The sequence below is a fragment of the Dermacentor variabilis genome, chromosome 4, assembly GCF_050947875.1.
Source record: "Dermacentor variabilis isolate Ectoservices chromosome 4, ASM5094787v1, whole genome shotgun sequence".
Classification (NCBI taxonomy): Eukaryota; Metazoa; Arthropoda; class Arachnida; order Ixodida; family Ixodidae; genus Dermacentor; species Dermacentor variabilis.
Genome location: NC_134571.1, coordinates 4,325,465 through 4,345,789, shown reverse-complemented (window position 1 = coordinate 4,345,789; position 20,325 = coordinate 4,325,465). Strand labels below are relative to the sequence as shown.

Below are 20,325 nucleotides of genomic sequence, written 5' to 3'. Positions count from 1 at the left end.
TATCTGCAATTCACTAGGGAATGCTGCAGCGTTTCTGCTGGGGAAGACATATTGCGTTTCCGCAGCAACGTCCACTAACTCTAATAGAAGCAGTCAAGCGCCGTAGGCATGCTGGAATGAGTTCACTAAATTTTCCTGCGTTTACCTTAAATTTTTGTCTTGAGCGTTGGCTCAGGATTCGCCAATGACACTTTGTTGCCTCAGGTCCTGATGACGAGCGAGACAGCTCTGTTTTTAGTTTGTGTGCCCGTCTCATTTTTAACGTGTGACGCAATGTTTGTACTGCTGCTGCACAACGCAGCTTCTTGGAGCTCATTTGAACTTATTGCATCACTATTCTTTTTGGCAGAATCCGATGGAGATGCTGTCGCATGAACGTTGTGGTAGGGAGATGCGGAACCGGATCCAACTGGTAAGCCATATATTGTTTTTTATCGAACCCTTAAGCTATGTGTAGTCATGACAAATATCACCCAGACCTGAGATGACTGCTCTTTCCTTTCTATGTGCGTGACACGTGTGGTTTGACTTCACAGGTGCAGCTTTTCGCAGATCAGGGAAGTGTCACTCATATTATCTGCGATTCACTTCAGAATGCTGCAGCGTTTCTGCTGGGGGAGACATATTGCATTTCTGCAGCAACATCCACTTACTCTAGTAGTAGCAGTCGAGGGCCGTAGGCATGGTGGAACGAGTTCACTCAATTTTCCTGCGTTTAACTGATATTTTATCCTTGAGCACTGGCCCAGCTTTCACACATGGCACTTTGTTCCCTCGGGTAGTGATGACAAGCGAGACAGCTCTGTTTTTAGTTTGTGTGCCTGTCTCCCTTTTAACGTGTGATGGAATGTTTGTACTCTTGCTGCACAACGCAGCTTCTTGAAGCTCGTTTGAACTTATTGCATGACTATTCTTTTTGGCAGAATCCAATGGAGATGCTGTCGCATGAACGTTGTGGCTGGGAAACGTGGAACCGGATCCAACTGGTAAGCCACATTTTGTTTTCATCGAAGCCTTAAGCAATGAGAAATGTTACGCAGACCTAACATGACTGCTCTTTGCCTTCTATGAATGTGACGCGTGTGGTTTTACTTCACAGATGCAGCTTTTCGCAGATCAGGGAAGTGTCACTCAGATTATCTGCGATTCACTAGAGAATGCTGCAGCATTTCTGCTAGGGAAGACATATTGCATTTCTGCAGCAACGTGCGCTTACTCTAGCAGAAGCAGTCGAGTGCTGTAGGCGTGCTGGTAGGAGTTAACTCAATTTTCCTGTGTTTACCTGAGATTTTTGCCTTGAACAGTGGTCTTGCTTTCACATGAATTTCTAGCCTGAGGTGCAAATCGAGACAGCTCCATATAAAAAATTGTTATCTGTAGGTTTCCCTAGGCGAACAAAAGTCCTACTGCAAGTCTTGTCACTTGTAAAATGTGTGTGCTTTTTTTCAGCTTTAGGACATCTGACATTCTGCTTATGACGCTGCTTGATAACACAGCATATTGGAGCTGAATGAAGTATCAATTAATTTATTGCTTGGTTGTTCATCAGATGGAGAGGGCGAGATGGAACCAGACACCACTGGTAAGCAGTAGTTGCTTTACATTAGAGGACTTTGCTGTGTATATGACAAACGCCACGCAGGCCTCGTATAACTGCTCCTTGCATTCTGTACGTATATTATTTGGGTGATTGTAATGCACAAGAGCTTGTTTTCGCAGATCAGCTATATGTCACCAAATATTATTTACTTTGTACTCGGTGAATATATACGCTTTCTGCAATGAAGACATAACATTCTTGCAGCAAAATCGAAGTACTGTCCTCCATGGAGGCGAGTGCAACTCCCCTACATTCAACTTGGTTTGTCCTCACAATTGAAATTGCTATGCATGCTTGCCCTTCATACTGGCATCTTTTACATCCGTCATTCGCAAACTAATATGTCTTAGTCGAATTCAGTGTTCATCTTTCTAGCTTTTCAATTACGGTAACACTTTGTCCTTGTGTGCTACTTGTTGCATCCTGGTGCCACAATACTTACATTACTTTTAGCACAGAACCGCTAGCCACCTCTTTGGACCCCCTGAAGAACCTTACCACGGTCTCCGAAATGTGACCTCGCTCATCTGGACACCACGTTTCGGCAAGTGGACCCATTTTAGAACTTTCGCGGGGCATCTTACATATCGACGCCGGCGGCGGTCCGGCTAGGCCTACTGGCTATGGCACCTCCCGGCAGAACGGGCGATTGGCCGCGAACTGCTCCCGCACCTGAGGCGGACACTTACACCGGTTACGACTACCACGGCAAGCTGTGGACTACCATCCAAACCTCGGACAGCAGATCGGAGCTGTCCCAAACCTTTAAGAGCACCGCACTTGCTGCCGCGGTGGCATGACGAGAGTGGGCGAACGACGCAGCAATGGCAGCTGCTGACGCGGCAGCTCGTACCCGTTCCACAACTCTGCAGCCGCCTGCGACGCGCTCCGCAGGCCCGCAGCAGGGGAAGAAACCCATGTGGCAAGCTCTGCCGAAGCCAAAACGACGGATTTCGTCGTCATTCTGAAACCGAGGGCTCAATTGTCTATCATCACCGTTTTTCCCGAGAACGGAGCCGGCAGTGCGCTCATCGCCCACCTTAGAGCAAACGCCAACCGGCTGGTCACAGAAGTGATGGTGCGGGATCAAAACCTCATCCTGGCCTACACCCCGAACCCACTTATTACAGACAGGCTGATTGGTGCACTCACAGTTCCCTTCTCGGTCGGTTCAGTGCCCCCTTTTCGAGTACCTACGCAGGGACACCCAGAAATCTTGCTACGGAGTGGTGACAGTGCGTAGTACCGACTCCGAAGCCGAATTTAAACAACTGCTCGACTGGCCGGAAGGCGACATACTCCATATCCGGCGATTAGGCACCTCCAACAAGGCGAAGCTCACCTTTTCCGTCAAGGTGAAGCCCAGGTACGTCACCTAGGAAGCCCTGCTAATCCCGGTACAGGCGCACAAAAAGACCGTACCAGCATGTAGCCAGTTCGGATCTGTTGGGCACTGCGCCGACGCCTGCCCTGGGCCTAAGCCGGACCTCTGCGGCACCTGTGGCAACATGGTGCCACTCATGGATGGCGCTCGCGCACCTCACGAGTGCACACAAGAGTGCGCTATTTGCGCCAGACCCCACGTCACCGGGGACCGGAGCTGTAAGCAACGATACAGGGCTCCACCACCCGAATCCTACATCCCTCCACTGGAGAGCCAACCCGGCTCCACGAAACGCAAACGCCGGCGACCACGGAAGCCGAGGCCACGCGTCACCGGGGCTTCACGGCAGGGGACTCCTTCTCCTGTCACCAAATCTCCTCCACCCACGCATCTTGGAGTGGGGGCCCCCGGGCCTTCCAAGCGAGGCCCCACTACGCCGGGATTTCCCATCGAGAGGTCTCCATCGAGGCAGGGCCCACCTGCCTCCCCCACTTCGCACCCGCGGCCACGCGGACTCATGCTGCCCAAGGGGAACTCACATGCGCTTCCCGCATCCGACAAAGACCCCAGGTGAGCGCCATGGCTAGGGCAGCCTCCCCACCGCGACCTCCCCCCCCCCCGAACCCACCCAAACCGCCTACACGTCCCAGTCCCTTGTGGGAACGAATCGAAATTCCATAACTTAAGGCTCAAATGGCCTCGCTAACATAGGCAATGGATGCGCTCGTGAACCAACCGCCCCCACTTCCTACCTCGACACTTTGCGGGCTAGCAACGGAAGCGATAGGCAGGGCATCCTCTGAACAGAGGGATTTCGCGGCACTCCTCGCTCCGGTTGAAGCGCGGCTCAGCAACCTGGAAGCCCCAATGGCCTCCATAGTAACCACTATCGAGGATAGACTTGCTGCTGCCATTCAAACCGTATTCGACCGCATCCCGGGCACGACAGTGGCCCAGCTGCCACAAATTGTTTCCTGCACCCGTTTACCCGCCCCCAAGCTTAAACGGGTGAATAAATTTCGGATACAATGGCCACTACCTCATATAGCCGAGCCTGATCGGCAGCCTGTCAGTTTGACTACAACCCCGGATAATAGCCCCAGAACGAGCAGCGAGCGCCTATGGATTTCTCTGCTCTATAGAGGCCACTCAAAATTCTTATCCCTAAGATGGCGGGCCATGGCCCTAAATCCCGCTGCACCCGCGCTAATTCGGACCCTCTTACAATCCTTCAGTGGAATCCGCCTCTTTATTTTCCTGTGCTGCCTTCTGCCGCACGCCGATGAAAACGTTTTGGGAGGGTCGCCGGACTTTCGCCGGTTGATTTGCGTACCTGCGCCCACGTTGAGTGCGCGTCGGTTGTGCGTTTCGTGGATCGCGAATCATCATTAAGGGCTTCTTCAGGACAATATGTCGTCCCTAAAGCCATGTAGCACTCAATGACTACTGGGTGAGCAGGCCTGAGTGCGCTGTTCTGGAAACAGTGCGGCCGATAAGGGCACGCTGAGTTCCGTTTGGCGGCACGGCTGCCTTGGAATTTGTCACTGATTTCTGCACTTCGACATCGCTTTTTGCATTCTTTTTACACATTATTTAGACGTATCGCATATTCAAAAATTCTTCGAGCGCAGCCTTCTGCGTCGGCTTTATTCGAGCAGTGCACACGTTTACATCGACATCTACAGCTGCAGGTCGTTGTTATCGTGAAATATTGTGGAAAAGGTCCATCGCTGATATGAAATAGTGTCAAAATGTATCAAAACATGCATATCTGCCCATATGTGCCATGTTGTTACACCCTGAGACGAGTAAATATGAGCGGCCGAACCACTTAAACAACGGCAACTGTGATCCAGATACATATAGTACGGGCTGTTATTTAACTCATTCTCGCTTTTCTTTAACTCCATCATACTTACAGTTTTAACGTGCCATGCTCGCATAAGCGCTCATTTGTAGGCCATGTTGTTCTCTCACGAAAACGCGCGGATGCTATCGCTCACACGGCGTCAATTGGTGTAAATGAGTGAGGCGGTTGTTTACGCTGCTGTATACCGAATACACAGTTTCTTGTTTGCCGCTTGACGCAGAGGCAAACAGTGCATCTCTGAAATTGAGAAATGTGTCGGCAAAGCAACACGTACAGGCCCACCCATATACGTAGCGAATGCGACCGAAAGCTTACAGGTAGGGTGAGGTAGGTGTTGGCACATGTTGTGGTCGCACCGCTGGCGCGAGTCGTTGGGAACTCGGCGCTGACGCCCGTTGTTGCACCTGGGTCGCAAGCCCCAAGGGTAGCGTTGGCCTGGCGGCCTGGGGTACAACTGGAAGCATCCGAAGGTCCCGGCAAAGCATGAGTCGACTGGTAACAACAAAACAACTTGTTTATTTTAACATCGCAAAGAGTTGGCGGTCAGGTTGACCGAAGTAGAGAGACGGGAGTGCACTTTACTCAACAGAAGAAATCGGAGCCCTCCTTTGGCGTCCGGGGGCAGCTGCTTTTATACTCTCGCAGTTGAGGGCAAGAAGGAACCCCTCAATAGACGAGCACGTGATTGTACAATGGGATAAGGTGACGCATACTGTCGTGGCGCCGCCGGTCGGGCACAAAGAGGAGAAGGTAACTCCTACTGTCGTATCGCCTCCGGTCGGGCACAATGGCTGGGAGGAGAAGGTGACTTCTACTGTCGTATCGCCTCCGGTCGGGCACAATGGCTGGGAGGAGAAGGTGACCCCTGCTGTCGTATCGCCGCCGGTCGGGCACAATGGCACATACACTCACACACGCACATGAAGACACGTGGCATCGGAACATGCCTGGACGCGCTTGGCGGGGAGCGTAGCGGCGACGCCGAACGGGCCAAAATGTCTGCCGCTTTGTTGCAGTCGCGCCGGCTAAACCGCGCGTCGTAGGCGAAACGTAACACACAGCTCTGTGTCGCCGCTTACCGATTATTGTGTACGCGACGTGCGAAGTGAAGTGTAGCTGATTTCAAATCGCTAAGGCCAGAATTGAACTATAAAAGCAGTTTCGTTCCACCTAACTGCTCACATTTCAGTTCAGGTCCGCCGGTAGGTACCCGCCGTGGTTGCTCAGTGGCTATGGCGTTAGGCTGCTGAGCACGAGGCCGCGGGATCGGATCCCGGCCACGGCGGCCGCATTTCAATGGGGGCGAAATGCGAAAACACCCGTGTGCTTAGGCTTAGGTGCACGTTAAAGAACCCCAGGTGGTCGAAATTTCCGGAGTCCCCCACTACGGCGTGCCTCATAATCAGAAAGTGGTTTTGGCACGTAAAACCCCATAATTTTTTAAGTTCCCCCGGTAGCGAGTGCACGAACTCGACGGCGCCTGGTTCACCTTCGCTGAACAAGATCGATATTGGCTCAAACTTCGTGGGCACGGCTTGAAAGGGTTAAAGCTTGTGCATTTCAATTTGGTAGGCGTGCTTGACTCATTTTTAGCACGATTAATTATATATACAAGCGAAGACGCTGTCGCTATTGTGTTGTCGGTTCGACTGCCGATCGCGCGGGGTTCGGTCGAACGATGGTCGGCACGCTGATTTTGTTGGTGCCGTCGACAAGAAAGCCCGTCGCAGCACAACTCGCGCTCGTTGGTTGCGTCTTTGTGGATCTGGTATGATAAAAAGGTTTCAGTGGCCCACAATAGCCGGTCGATCATTGGAGTGAGCGTCTTGTCGGTCTCGTATCGACCCAGTGTTGCCGGGCCTTACGAGTACGTGCAGTCAGGAAGGAACGCGCTGCCACCACCAGCAAGCGAGGACCGACGCTGCAAAAAGACTTCGTCAACAACGTGATGTACTTAAGTGTCGCCCAAGTGTAACACACGGATTTTTCGTTAATTTAGCGAGCCATTCATGAAAGGCGGCAACTACCTGGCTCACGGTGCAGTCCGGACAGCTCGGACGATGCCCTGACCGCTTTCTCTTTGAAAGTAGAGTTGCCGTCTTACGCTACGCACGTTTTCGGCACCGCACCGACGTCGAGCTACCGATAGAGTTTCAACGCGGTACACGGCACGAGTGTTTGCAGTAGCGCGCGCCCGAGCGCTTTTTTTTCGGGGTACTTCGCGGCGCGCGACCATTCCAAAACGTTTCGCGACTAATCCGCTAGGGCAGCGCGCATGCGCCGTCGCGCCATGAAAAAGGTGGATTGCCGGGGATTTCGAGCCCTTACGAAGCGGGCTGCTCTCCGGCTCCACCTAGAAACCTATCCCCATTTACCTGCGGTAGTTGCTCTCCAGGAGCCAGGCGAGCACGCCGCCCTTACAAATCATACCATGTATCAAAGGGATACACAAACCGCTATATGCGTGCACCGTAATTACACCGCCAACTTGGTGGATCTAGAATGCGACCCGCCTTACTCGTATGCTATGGTGACCCTCCTCCGACTTAGGAAGCAGGACCCATCGATACGCATTCTTAACATTTACAGTTCACCGAAACTGCCCAACATTACTTACACCGACATTTTTAGTAAAGCACGCGCGGCGGCAGGCAAGGAACCACTGGTCATAGTAGGTGACTTTAATGCCCCAGTACCCATTGGGTTTGCCATCAGGAGGAACGACGGGGTAGAAAATTGGCGGAATTCGTTTCTACCCTGGGTTTTACCCTCTTGACGGACCCTACACACCCAACACGCATTGACAACTGCGTGACTCGCGACACATGCAGCGACCTCACACTGATCAAAAACATCAGACACACAGATTAGCTCAACACCGAGGGAACCCTCGGGAGTGACCACTGCATTGTCCTCTCCCCAATCCGAACACACCCCCTTACCCGTCCTTACCAAGAGGCAAAACTCCCCGACTGGAGTAAATTCCGCTCGGAGTAGACCAATTCGATCCCCATAGTCCATCAGGGCTACGCCACCTAGTCTCAACACCTCGTGTCGTTACTTCGTCACGTTGAGCAGACGGGTTAACTCTCAGAGGCCACACCTGCAGTGGACAACCACTTCTTGCGCCTCTGGCAGGCTCGGCACAGCCTAGCCAGCCGATGGCGCCGAAAGAAACACAACCGAAAACTCAAACTACGAATCGCAGCCCTCACAGAAGAAGCGGACGAGTACGCGGCCCAGCTCGCCGATTCTAACTGGGTTACGCAGATGTCAAGTCGTAACACCTGGCGTCGTTCTAGTGCTCTTATAGACCATAGCCAAACACGCACAGAAATATAAAAACACTTACAGCGTGCACTTCACGCATACGTGGTAGACGCGGAGAAATTGGCTCAAGCGCACAGAGATAAATATCTCGGTCACCAACGGGACCCCCTCGGACCGGTGTACTCCTATGCAGGCATGCAGAACGCCGACCTGGACCGTTCCTTCCGACTCCACGATCTGGAGGCGGCCCTGTCCAACATGAAACGAGGTACTGCGCCAGGGAGGGATCGAGTGACGGTTAGGCATTTAGCCCACCTCCCTGACTCGGCGAACCTTCACCTCCTCGACTATTTCAATCAGACCTGGGAGGGGCTTGAGCCCCTACCGATTGATTGGAAAAGAGCCTTGGTTACTTTCATACCCATAACAGGTGAATACATTACCATCGAAAGTCTAAGACCCAATTCCTTAACCTCCTGTGTGGAGAAGCTTATGGAATGCATGGTCCCAGATAGGCTCTCTGAAAACCTGGAAGCCCAACACACCTTTGGGGACACCATGTACGGTTTTCGCCCACACCGCTCTGCACAGGACATTCTCATGCAGCTATACCGGGACGTTATCGAAACCGTTGAGCACCTCAGTGATGACAAGGTAGTCCTCAGCTTAGACCTCAAGGAATAAGGCTTCGATGACGTCTCACAGAAAAACTATGGGCATAATGCTTTCAGGTATCTTCGCCAATTTCTCATGGAACGGTAGACATACCTCCGTATTCAAGACAAGGAGCATGGCGCGTGCCCCCTCTACGCGGGGAACACCACCAGGAGCGGTCCTCTCTCCTCTTCTGTTCAACCTTGCCATGGCTAACCTCCCCCCATTGCTCAATGACGTTCCAGGCGTGCAGCACGCTATGTACGCTGACGACATCACGCTATGGGCAACCCAAGGATCTCTTGGCAGCATCGAGACGTGCCTGCGACAAGCAGTGTCGGTAGTAGACGACTACGCCCGTTGCTGCGGTCTCGATCGCTCACCTGCCAAATCAGAATATCTGCATCATCGCCCCAAACCGCACTAATAGAACTTTCCCTGCGTGCCGGGCCTATCCCGGAACGTGAGGAAATCAGAGTCCTTGGGCTCTTCATTCACACACACCGCAAGATTGACATAACCCTGCGTAAACTGCGCACGGTAGGGGATCAGGTGGGCCGTATGGTCCGCAGGGCTTCGAATAAACGGAGAAGCCTGCGGAGAACGGATGACCTGCGCCTCGCCAACGCTTTCGTGACCAGCGGGATCATGTATTCGACCCCCTACCTGCGTCTGCGTAAATGCGACGAGAATACACTCGACTGTATACTCCGCCAAATCTACAAACGTGCCCTTGGCCTCCCCATCTCAACATCTAACCAACGTCTCGCAGCCCTGGGCATGACAAACACATGCGGGAAACTTAAAGGGGCTCATCTCAGCAACCAGTAGCTGCGACTTCGTACGTCGCAGGCTGGGAGAAACCTCATACACCGTTTACACATCTTCTACACTTACCCAGTAGAAGAATGGACGACGATGTCTGAAGACTGGCGTGGTGCCCTGCCCAAAAGATGGCTAAGGGGACCCATGATGGTAGGTGTATAACGCGGGCTAACGCCCTACAGCAAAGCTATAGCTCACGCACGGGGATCTTCCACACGGACGCATCCGGCCCGCAGCACGGCGGGTTGTACACGGCCGCTGTTGTTCAGGAAAACGTACCTGTGCAAGGGCTCACTTTTCGAGCACCCGAAACCAAACGCGGAGGAAGTCGCCATAGCACTCGCCGCAGCTGACCCCACATGTCGGATCATCATTATCGACTCACGGGCTGCATGCCAAAATCATCTCATCCGCGGTTGCCTCACTGAACGCGCAGCCCAAATTCTTAAACGATGCTACTATCTAGATCGTCCGAACCCGCGTACAATCATCTGGACCCCTGGCCATACAAGGCTAGGTGGGAATGAGGCTGCCGATGCCTCAGCCCGCGCACTAAATTACCGGGATCCTTCTTGCCCTCCATCGCCTGATGTTCCAGCACCCAATCCGGCTACGTCCTTCAAAGAAATCACGACCCTGTACGAATCGCACAGGCTCAGATTCCCACCCCCGGTATCGGGCCTAAACAAGACGGACGAGCGCTGGCTCGTCCATCTCTACACCAACACGGTATTGTGCCCAGCAATACTCAAACACTTTAACCCGGCATTCGCCGGGGCCTGCCCACACTGTGACCATCCGTTCGCGATCCTTCCACATGGTGTTGTGACCATCCTTGCACATGGTGTGGGTCTGCCCCTCAAACCCGGTGGTCCCGCCACATCCCTTCCCAATTCCCCATAAACTGAGAAAGCTGGGAAGCTGCCCTGCTCAGCTGCTCGACCCTGGAGGATCAATGTGCCCTAGTGGCCCGAGCTCGTGCTGCAGCAAAAGCCGCAGGGGTCCCGGATTAGGGACCACTCCTAGACTTTGTGAGTGGCCGGCCCTTAAGGCCGTCCCCAACTCTCTCCTGTCAATAAAGCTTTTCACCAACAGCGCACAGTCTTGTCGCCTGTTGCGTAGCCACCGCATCAAGTGGTCGGTGGCTGACTTCAATACGCGATAGATGGAACTGAACTGAAAAGCAGTTTCCCTTGTGTTAATTCTTCAGCCTTCAGTTCATTCATGCTCATCGGTTACACTATAGCCTAATCTCCGCTGAACGGAACTGCCATCGATTCAGCGTTTGGGCCGCCGGTGAGGATTGATGTTGGTGCGTTTTAATCGTGAAATCACGCTTTGACTCATTGGAAGCATGCCTAATTATATATAGAAACAGGGTCACTGTGGCTGTTGAGTTGCATTCAGTGTTGTAGTTTCGCTTAGCAATTTATGGCACGAAGACGGTCAGCCGGCTGGTTTTATTGGAGTCCAACAAGGTTTGTGACCGGCTGGCTAGCTGGTGTTTCGTGTTACTCTAAATTACAACGCACACCGGGACAGGAAATATGAAGCACTGCCCTCTTCTTTCCTGTCCCCTGTGTGCGCTGCAATTCATAATACATTATTGTAGTCGCTGGCAATGAATGCTGTCACACTGCAACGGTTCGCCGTCGTCACTGGTGCTGCGGTTGTTCTAAAACTAAATTCACAAAGAGTCCTCTCCCGCTCTTGTCCCCTGGTCTTGGGAACCGCGCTCACAGACGTCAGGCGACAGCGCTCATTATCTCTCAAGTCTCTCCCTTTATAACCAACCGCCACCGACAACAACCGCACGTGACGTCACTGCACTAACCCTTTAAAACTAACATGCCGACGATGACGAGGCCGCCTTTGACGAAGATAGGTCGTCCTGTCGAAACGTTGGCCAGCCTTTCTGAGGCACCTTATCCATGTTTATAAATTTTATACCGCAGTGTGCTATTCCATCTGTCAGCCCCTTTCTTGATTTTGGACTGCCTATATTAGAGAAGTCATAGACTGCACTAAGTGAAGAAGAATTTGGCCGCAGCTCTTACCGCCTACGGAGACCGCTTAAAAGCGCTTCCAGGAAATAAAGACACCGACAAAAATTTATTACGAGCGAAAAGCGCACAGTTAGGATTTCGAAGGGATGTGTGCAAATTTGCAAGCTATTGCCTGCCATGTTCATGTGACCGAGTCGTAGCTGCAGGACGCTGACTGTCGTGTCGCAACCTTCACTCGCCTGAACATCAACGCTGCGACTGTATTTCGCTGCCACAATTGCTCGCGTACGTAGGCTGAAGCAAATGGAAGTGAAACGAAAGGAAATCACACGTAAGGGCCCCGTGACTTTACTTATCTTCCTCCTCAACTCTTCCCGATCAATCGCAAAGTTTTCAAGTCCACAACAATAATCAGCCGCAGGAGGCGACAGAACACAGTTGCTGAGCCAGTTGCGGATGTTTGCGCGAAAGCTTCACTAACAGGCGCTCTTTGTCTGCAACAGGAAAGTCCTTCTTACAAAAGGCTTGAGAATATTGTTCCGAAGTGCTCTGAATCTAAATTCGAAATGAACTGTTAGGAATACCGCTCTTTTCGACTCGGAAATTCTAGTGCGGGACAAGTCACCATATTAACAATATAACATGCCTTTTCTTGAAATCTACCTGAAACTGACACATTTTATTAGTTATAAGTCAACGATATCACTCGTTAACAAAATATTGTTCTTTCGAATAATATTTGTCTTTATTGCGTGAAATGGCACAACACAAAGCGTCATCAGTCTTTTTTTATTCATAGTTTTGTAGCACAATGCGCGCCGTAATGGTGTGATAATGCTTTGAACTTGACGAGGTGTTATTAGATTACAGCAGAGAGGCAGGTTGAAGAGCCAAGAGTGTATCGCACTGAAAGTCCAGAAGCATTTTTTTCTCAACGATGGTAAATCGGTACTCCTAAAACGTTAGGTGGAACACGCAACATTGGAAACCGCTTAGGCATTCGTCAGGACCGCGTGTATGAAGTCCCGTACAGTCTTGACCCTGATTTCACTCGGGACCGCTGCATGCACTATAGATCTCCGCCATGCGGAGCATCGTGACAGAAGCCGTATAGTCCCGGGCGACTGTTGTCACTCGCCTTTGTGATAAGCCGCCTGCCAAATGTCCGCCAGGCAGACGGCCGAATGAAACCTATAGAAGAGCATGAGTGGGATCGTAGCGTGCCCAATAAAGGACCAGAGGTTCCCGTAGACTATTTTGGCAGCAATCAAGTCATCGATGTGCTTTTGCTGCACCGTAAACACAACCCACTGCGTGACATTCAGAATGAGCAGGAAGGTGATGATCTCCCGACCGGGTTTGCGGTAGCGCAGCACGTGCGAGTTGCTGCACCTTCGTAGCCCGTCGACAAGCACCGGTGTCTGGATGATGATCTGCACGAGCGCCACCACCCGAAGCACGATTCGGAAGGTGTCCGACAAATGAAGTTCCGCCATTATGCACAAGATTGCGTGAATGAAGAAAAAAGGAAGCGGAATAAAAAGCAAGAAGTTGTCCAGGAATGTAACGGGGTGTGCATTTTGGTCCAACTGAATCACCTTGAAATAGGCCACGATGCTCGCCAGCAGTCCCAAAGCAGTGAGAATGCCTTCCTGGCAGTTGTAGATGGTTCCACCAACTACTCTGAAGTTTTCTCCCTGGAGCACCACGAAGAAGATGATGACGGTGATTATGGACGTGAGGAGGACGAGAATGCCGGAGAAGAGGCCCTTGTTGGCCGCGTGACAGTCTGCGCTTATGACCACGTTGCTCTCATAAGTTATCTCGTGGTTGCCCTCCGGCCCGTCGATCTTCTGTTCCAGGTGGTGCGACTTGGAGTGCAGGTGGACGTTGCCAATGTTCTGCCACACGATGAACCACACTCCTGCCAATATAATACTGAACTCGATGGTGCACGGGTAGAGGTAGGCCGCCGAGCTGAACGTTGGGCTGTAAGGTCCCTTGCAACCGCCGGCCGTGGTTTGGTGTGGCTGAGAGGCTGCACGAAGAACATTGTACAACGTGCTATTAGGTAGATGAGTCTTGCCGACAAAACATTTGCAATAAATGTTGCAATAGGCAGACTTGGCAAGTGGCACGTGCCCTTATGGCAGTGCACTTAATTCAAAGAATATTCTAGCATGTGCAAATAAATGGCGCAAGTTGCTGTGTGCATCAGTGTTTTTAGTACAGCTTTAGCCTAAGTGAGATCAAATATAAAAGAACATGGAAATGTGTAGAAAGAAAACAATGCTTAGGATTGCGAGCATCCATCCATTTTAGACGTATCAAAAGCTTCTACAAGACCGCTACACTCTAAAAGAAGTGAGCGAGAATCGAGCAACTGGCTCTGTTCCTCCTTCTGGACAGCGAGTTCCTCTTCTGAGAAAGTTTCACGCGCCGCGCCCTCTTGCGGCAATCGTAAGCGGAGGAATTGAACGGGACCCGAATCGAGTCACACGGTTGCGCCGCGATGTGCTCCGCATCGTGATTTCATCGGCTGCGATCTATCGGTCTACGAGCACCATGGGCTGCGCGGGCTCTACTTAAACTGATCTGTAACAAGTATAGCATGTAGGTGCGTCGAGCGCAGGTAGCTTCGGGTGCACTGTGTTTTCACCGCTGGTTCGCCTCGAGCCGAGAGGCAGCACGAAGGTCAATTCGCTCGCTGCTGCTGCCGCTCTTCCTCACGCCGATGTTTTGACAGTTAGTGTCAGCGCTCATCGAGCGAGAGGTGCTGATGTTTGCCTGTGCAAGCGTTACATCATGGCTGTAAATTTAGTTAGTAAACGAGTGTTTACGAGTTTATAGAGCAGATAACGATACTGTATTTACTTCATATAGCAGTCAACTAATTTGCAATCGCAAGCGATGCTTCCTCTTTCGGGAAAAGTGAAGGTTTCTTAAATGACTGTTGGAAATGTGCTGAAAAGTAGTCGCAATAGTCCTTTATAATTAGTTGCATTGTTTTCTTCAGTGACTACATTCATGATGCCTAACTATACCGAAGTAAATATTGCTGCTGCAAATCTATGCGACTGCATTGCAGTGTTCGATATTCAATTGGATATTCGATACTTGCTATTGGTATAGGATTAGTATTAATGAAGTGACATTTAAGCACCTCTGTCTTTTAATAAGTGCTCAGTTATTGTTGCGTTCAGTAATAGGTAACAGTAATCAATCACATTTTCAAAGGAAGTATTTGTAACTGTGATCGGTTACTTATCTTCCATGATGCGTACAAGTCTGGTGTATAGTAGAGCAATTCGGAGGAACAAATGAACCCAATCTAATCCATAAATAATACGGCCCAACGATTTCCTTTAGCCGTGGCCGATACATGCAAACTATGAAATGCGCATTCCCGTTACTTTCCATCGAAAGTTCATTTTAGCGTGCTCTGGCATTGCCTTAGTACCCCGATTGCCCGAAATATTATCTCAGACAGGAAGTTTCCCGCCGCGAGTATCAAATAGGCCTGACTAATGTGCTTGTGGAAACCACCAGATTTGCGCGCTCCGAGGAACTTCCTTGGCAGAGGCACGCAAACTGCCACGGCGCAGAAGTAGCGCGTCCTACCTGATAGGTATGTATGCGATTTAAGCAAGAAAAAGAAACTAGTTATAGAAGCAATTATAGACAGAATAAAAGATTCTCCTGCGTAAATAAAGCTCCAGTTTGCTTGTTCAGAAGTCAAGTGCTATATATAAATAAATAAATATATATATATATATATATATATATATATATATATATATATATATATATATATATATATATATATATATATATATATATTGAACGATTCACAACTGTGCCTTCGGTTATATGATGTTGCCTGTTGCTTCTATATACCTTGTAATAATCTTGCGCGTGCCTAGAATTAGCCATATATTATGAAGACAGCGCACATGATTAACATAGTTGAACATTCGCGCTCGTCGGTCTCATTTCTCGTTTTGTGTATCGATGCAGATGTAAGTGGTTGACTAGCGGGCGAGATGTTCTTCGCTACTAAACAAGACAAAGTATTAGGCTTCTCTTTCGTTCACTAATTCTGTCCCGACTGCAATAACGTTTGCAGCAATGCTTCGTCAAGTAAAAACCCAAAAACGAAAGTGCACAAGGTGCAAATATATCTTTAGAAGCAGAAAATCTCCAAAGTTTAAGCCGAAAAATAACATATAACCTAAAGTAGCTTTTGTTCTTGAATTTGTTTGTGCATGCTATAAAAAACAAAAGTCCAATAATTCCAAACGATTACCACTGTCGCATGGCAAGACACTTCTTGCGTGCTACACATAGCTCAAATACATTTCCTCACTCAAGCCATCACTTGTCACAGTACCAAAGAAAAGCAAGTTCTTAGATCACCGCGCTTTAAAGAAAGTACTGAAGAATGCTGAAATTTGTGTCTCAGTCACTTCCCTTACAGAAGCGTTTACCTGCAGAAACACCGGGTGAACACTCTTTAGACATTTAGCAAACGCTATTTACTTCAGTTATTGTAGTACTCATAGCAGCTTCGCAGTATGACCCAATGGGTGGCATTGTACCGTTTGATAAGTTTCCGTGGTGGTGGTCGCTGTGATGGTGAGCATGGCTGCTCATTGCGTCGTCGACTATAGTGCTGAACCATGTGTGGAGCGACGTCGCTATTAGGTGCATCACGCCAAATCTTGCCACTTCCTTAAATCTGTTGATTACAATCTGTAGGGGAAAAAAAAGCCTTGATTGTACACAATCTGCGGCGGCATCTTAGGCATCTACACAACAGGACTTGCATTATATATATATATATATATATATATATAAGGTGTCCCACGTAACATCAGCCAAACTAAATTATGCAAATTCCACGTAGCTGGACAGAACTAGTCTAATGTTGTTTTTGGAGATACTCGGATGTTTTTCATTACGCCTTATTGCATAATTAGTCTTACTTATTTAACTTCTCAAATATGATAAATTGATGAAAACTGGCAATAAGAAAAGTGTTGAATAACATGAAAAAATTGCCGGCTCTCCCATAATCGAGAGCAGATGTAAGCATGAAATAGCAACCGTTAAAGCAGATTGGTTGGAGAGGATACAAGCCACAATCTCAAAATGGGTACAGTGCATGTTCACAACGGCACACACTACCACACCACACGGCACCACGCCATAGAGTGCATTGGTCCATATGCACTGTTGCGACTAGGGTTGGCGTTCAGGGCAAGAACAACACTAAGCCCCTCAATCGCTACCTCAGATTGTAAAGATCAAGGAAAAATGGTTTTTAGCTTAGTTACACGGCTCCAGCCCACTCCATGCAGGAGCAAGTCAACAGCCTCAGTTCACATCAGGGCCCTATTTCGCACTCTAGGAAAGTCTCCGCTTTTAATGCCGTCGTCTTCCCTATGCAAGTAGACTAGGGAATCTGAAGACTGTCCAGCAGCAAATCACAATCGCTGAATCCGTTTCGATACCACGCCCATGCACGCAACAGTTCGGATTAAATCCGCCTCCGAAGCCCGATGGTACGGAATATGCGGCAGTGGCAGCAATCTGTGAATCCAAAGTCTCGGTCGTTGTTCGGTAGCATTAGATGCCTCTCCCCCCTTGATCCTAAGTTCAGCTTCTCAGGTAAAGGTGGGGTTGGTGGCCTTTTGTGGACCAGTCAACAGTCGGTGTCCACGCTGCGTTGACATCAGTATAGGCGTTGATGGATGGGTGGTGGTTTGCCTCCCTGGAAAACGTCTAATTGCGAATCCCAGGTGGCCTTCGTTGTTCAGTAGCATTGGATGGGGGGCCCCCTTGATCATTAGTCCAGGCTGTCAGGTAATGATGGGGTTGGTGGCCTTTTCTCGACCCGTCAACAGTCGGTGTACACGCTGCGTAGACCTCTGGATAAGCGCTGATGGATGGGTGGTGGTTTGCCTCGTGGAAAACGTCTAATTAACTGCGAATCCCAGGTGGCCTTCGTTGTTCGGTAGCATTGGATGGGGCTCCCCTTGATAAGTGGTTCAGGCTGTCAGGTAATGGTGGGGTGGTGGCCTTTTGTGGTGTTGAGACGCAACAAACACCTCCGCCACCAAGAGATTCAACCTGAGGGCGACCAGGTGTCAGGTTGCGCCAAGTGTCGACGTTCGATCGCGGCCTCGGGGGTCGTGATGGCTGATGTTACGCGGCCGCTCGAGGGCTCAGCCCTCACTTCGTTGAGTCCAGTTCCCTGGGAATATACAGCCACACACTCGTCGGCGTGCCCGAGCGACACACCTGCCGGACGCTATGATCCCCGTATCGCTTTGCAATGCTCGACGCCTCTCTCTGTCTCTCTCCTTTCTAGACGTGATCAGCTCTCGGCAAGAAAGAAATAGGTTGCTAATTCAATATTCTATCTATTCTATATTCTCTCTCAATATTCAATCTCAAACACGTTCCGGAAAAAATACTCTAAGGTCGTTGCCCTGGCCCAGCCCGTATGCATTATTCTTATTCCGGTGAAATGCGACCATCTCATCCGTCTCCCATTTCTTTCCGACATTTGCTTCAGCCATGCAAGGGGGCAATGGTCACTCTGGACCGTGAATTTAGCGCCTTGAATATCGCATCCTAGCTTTTCAATTGCCCAATCCATGCAAAAACGATTTCTCTGAGGTGCTAAAGACCTCATCTGGTGGTGTCAGTTTTCGACTGCGGTACCGCACAGGATGCGCTTCACAACTTTCGTTAAATCTGGGCAAGGATGACACCCTGGCGACGATTGCTGGTGTCACACCAGAGAATGCATTTTCTTCAGAAGTCTGGCACGACACGCAGAGGTCGTGAAGACAAAGGGTGGCGAAACAGGCTTGTTGGTTGGGTTGGTCATCATTCAAATGTATCTGTATAGCCCAACAAAACAAGGACACAAGAAGAGCTTGTCGTCGTCTTCGTTTCTTGTGTCCTTGTTTTGTTGCGCTATACAGATACCTTTCAACGTGGAGACAAGGCTTTCTTCTCCAAGCAATTGTCCTTTTTCGAATAAGCTCCGCTAACCTCCACTTTCGTGCGACTGACGCACTAGCCTTTTCTTTCTGTGGTTCACAAAGCACCCGCAGTAATACAAAAAGAAAAGAAAACATGCTGCGTAAATTACACGCTTGACATTACGCGAAAATTCGAGCCCATTTCTAATTTCTACCACGCACGCTCTAAGTGATACTGAAACGCTGCCATGTGATCAATACACGTGCGAGACACACACGAACGCTTTGCATCTTTGTATCCGAGCACGACGCGCCTCACAGGGACAGTATTAACATGTTCTAAATCGTGCGGTTAACAACGGCTCCGCGAAATAACGCGTCTTTCTTCCAAAGCAAAAAAAAAAAAATATCTCGCGGCCACTTATGAAAACTGAACTGCTGCTCAAGCGTGCCCTACAGGTTTCTAAAAAGTAACCTAGACTTGGTGCTTCAAGAGCCTCTAAATATATATATGAAGCCTATCTCCTGAAAAAAGAACAACATATCGAAAGAACAAAGTCTCCAAAACTTATGCGCGCGAAGACAGTCTACTTAAGAATATACTTGAGTTCATAAATCCAACAATCTAAACAAAGTTCGAAGCTTGCTTATCGGAATGTTTTCTCGATCACAAATGTCTAACATGACTCTAAAAAACAAAGAAACAAAGAAACTGTGGTATCCAGAAAACCTGTATCGCTGTTATTCATTGTGAATAGCCTACGGCTGCGTCATCTCTTTGAGCCGTACTCGAGCCGAACGCTGTCTGAAAGTTCTTGTCAAACTTGTCAAGCAGGGAACAAAAAGGGCACGTATGCCATTCCCCTCACTGCAGAGCCCCGACACCTTTCGCACTATCCACCTGCCTCTTTGGCATTGCTTTCAGTATGCACTGCTTGGTATGACAACTTCGCGTCGCCTGACCGCCGCGCTCTGCCGTGTCGTACAGGTTACACCTCGAAAAGAAATAAACGAGGGGGAACCTAATTCCCCCGGGCTTTTGTGCTCCTCCGCGCCGAACGTCGCTTTCTTTTCAACCTCGTCTGACGACTAGGACGCGCTCTGACTCGAGACCTTCCAACCAACACGCGCGCCTTTCTAAATCTTTCTCGGCGCTCCCCCACAGGAGTTAGTGCCTTTAGATTTAGTCGGTCGCGTGATCTTCTCTGCCGCAATTCTGAATTTGCAACGCCAGATTCTCTTGGCACTTTCTGTTGCTCAGTTCTGAGCACCTTTCCTTTCTTTCCATTGGCAGTTCCTCAGCCTGGCCAACTTTCTGAATATCTGTCCCGGAAGCCAGAAAGATTTCCTCCTCCGGCTTAACTATGCCTCCAGAGCTAGCTGTGTCCTCCTCTTTCTTTGTACAGAGTCATCATCATCATCCTGGTTACGCCCACTGCAGGGCAAACGCCTCTCCCATATTTCTCCTACTACCCCGGTTCTGTACAAATTGTGGCCATGTTGTCCCAGCAAACTTATTAATCTCATCCGCCCACCTATCTTTCTGTCGCCCCCTGCTATGCTTCCCCTCCCTTGGAATACAGTCCGTAACGCTTAATGACCATCGGTTATCTTCCCTCCTCATTACGTGTCCTGGCCATGCCCATTTCTTTTTATTGATTTCAACTAAGATGTCATTATCTCGCGTTTGTTCCCCTCGCCCAATCTGCTCTTTTCTTATC

General features: G+C 49.8%; 1 protein-coding gene and 1 long non-coding RNA gene across 3 annotated transcripts in view; one reads left to right on the top strand and one right to left on the bottom strand.

The window, feature by feature from the left end:
• The first annotated feature begins 345 nt into the window (after positions 1-345).
• LOC142577698 (uncharacterized) lies at positions 346-1,582 on the top strand. Its single transcript, XR_012827047.1, has 3 exons — positions 346-412; positions 924-986; positions 1,550-1,582. It is a non-coding gene; the product is annotated as an uncharacterized LOC142577698 (long non-coding RNA).
• A 10,747-nt stretch (positions 1,583-12,329) lies between these two features.
• LOC142578588 (proton channel OtopLc-like) overlaps positions 12,330-20,325 on the bottom strand; it is a 163,334-nt gene continuing 155,338 nt past the window's right edge. For both annotated transcript variants that reach the window (XM_075687978.1, XM_075687979.1), the window contains 2 exons: positions 16,208-16,361; positions 12,330-13,647 (listed from right to left, as the gene is read on the bottom strand). In XM_075687978.1, coding sequence (XP_075544093.1) covers positions 12,740-13,647; positions 16,208-16,361 — 1,062 coding nt within the window. In that variant the 3' untranslated portion in view covers positions 12,330-12,739. The remainder of the gene's footprint in view (positions 13,648-16,207; positions 16,362-20,325) is intronic.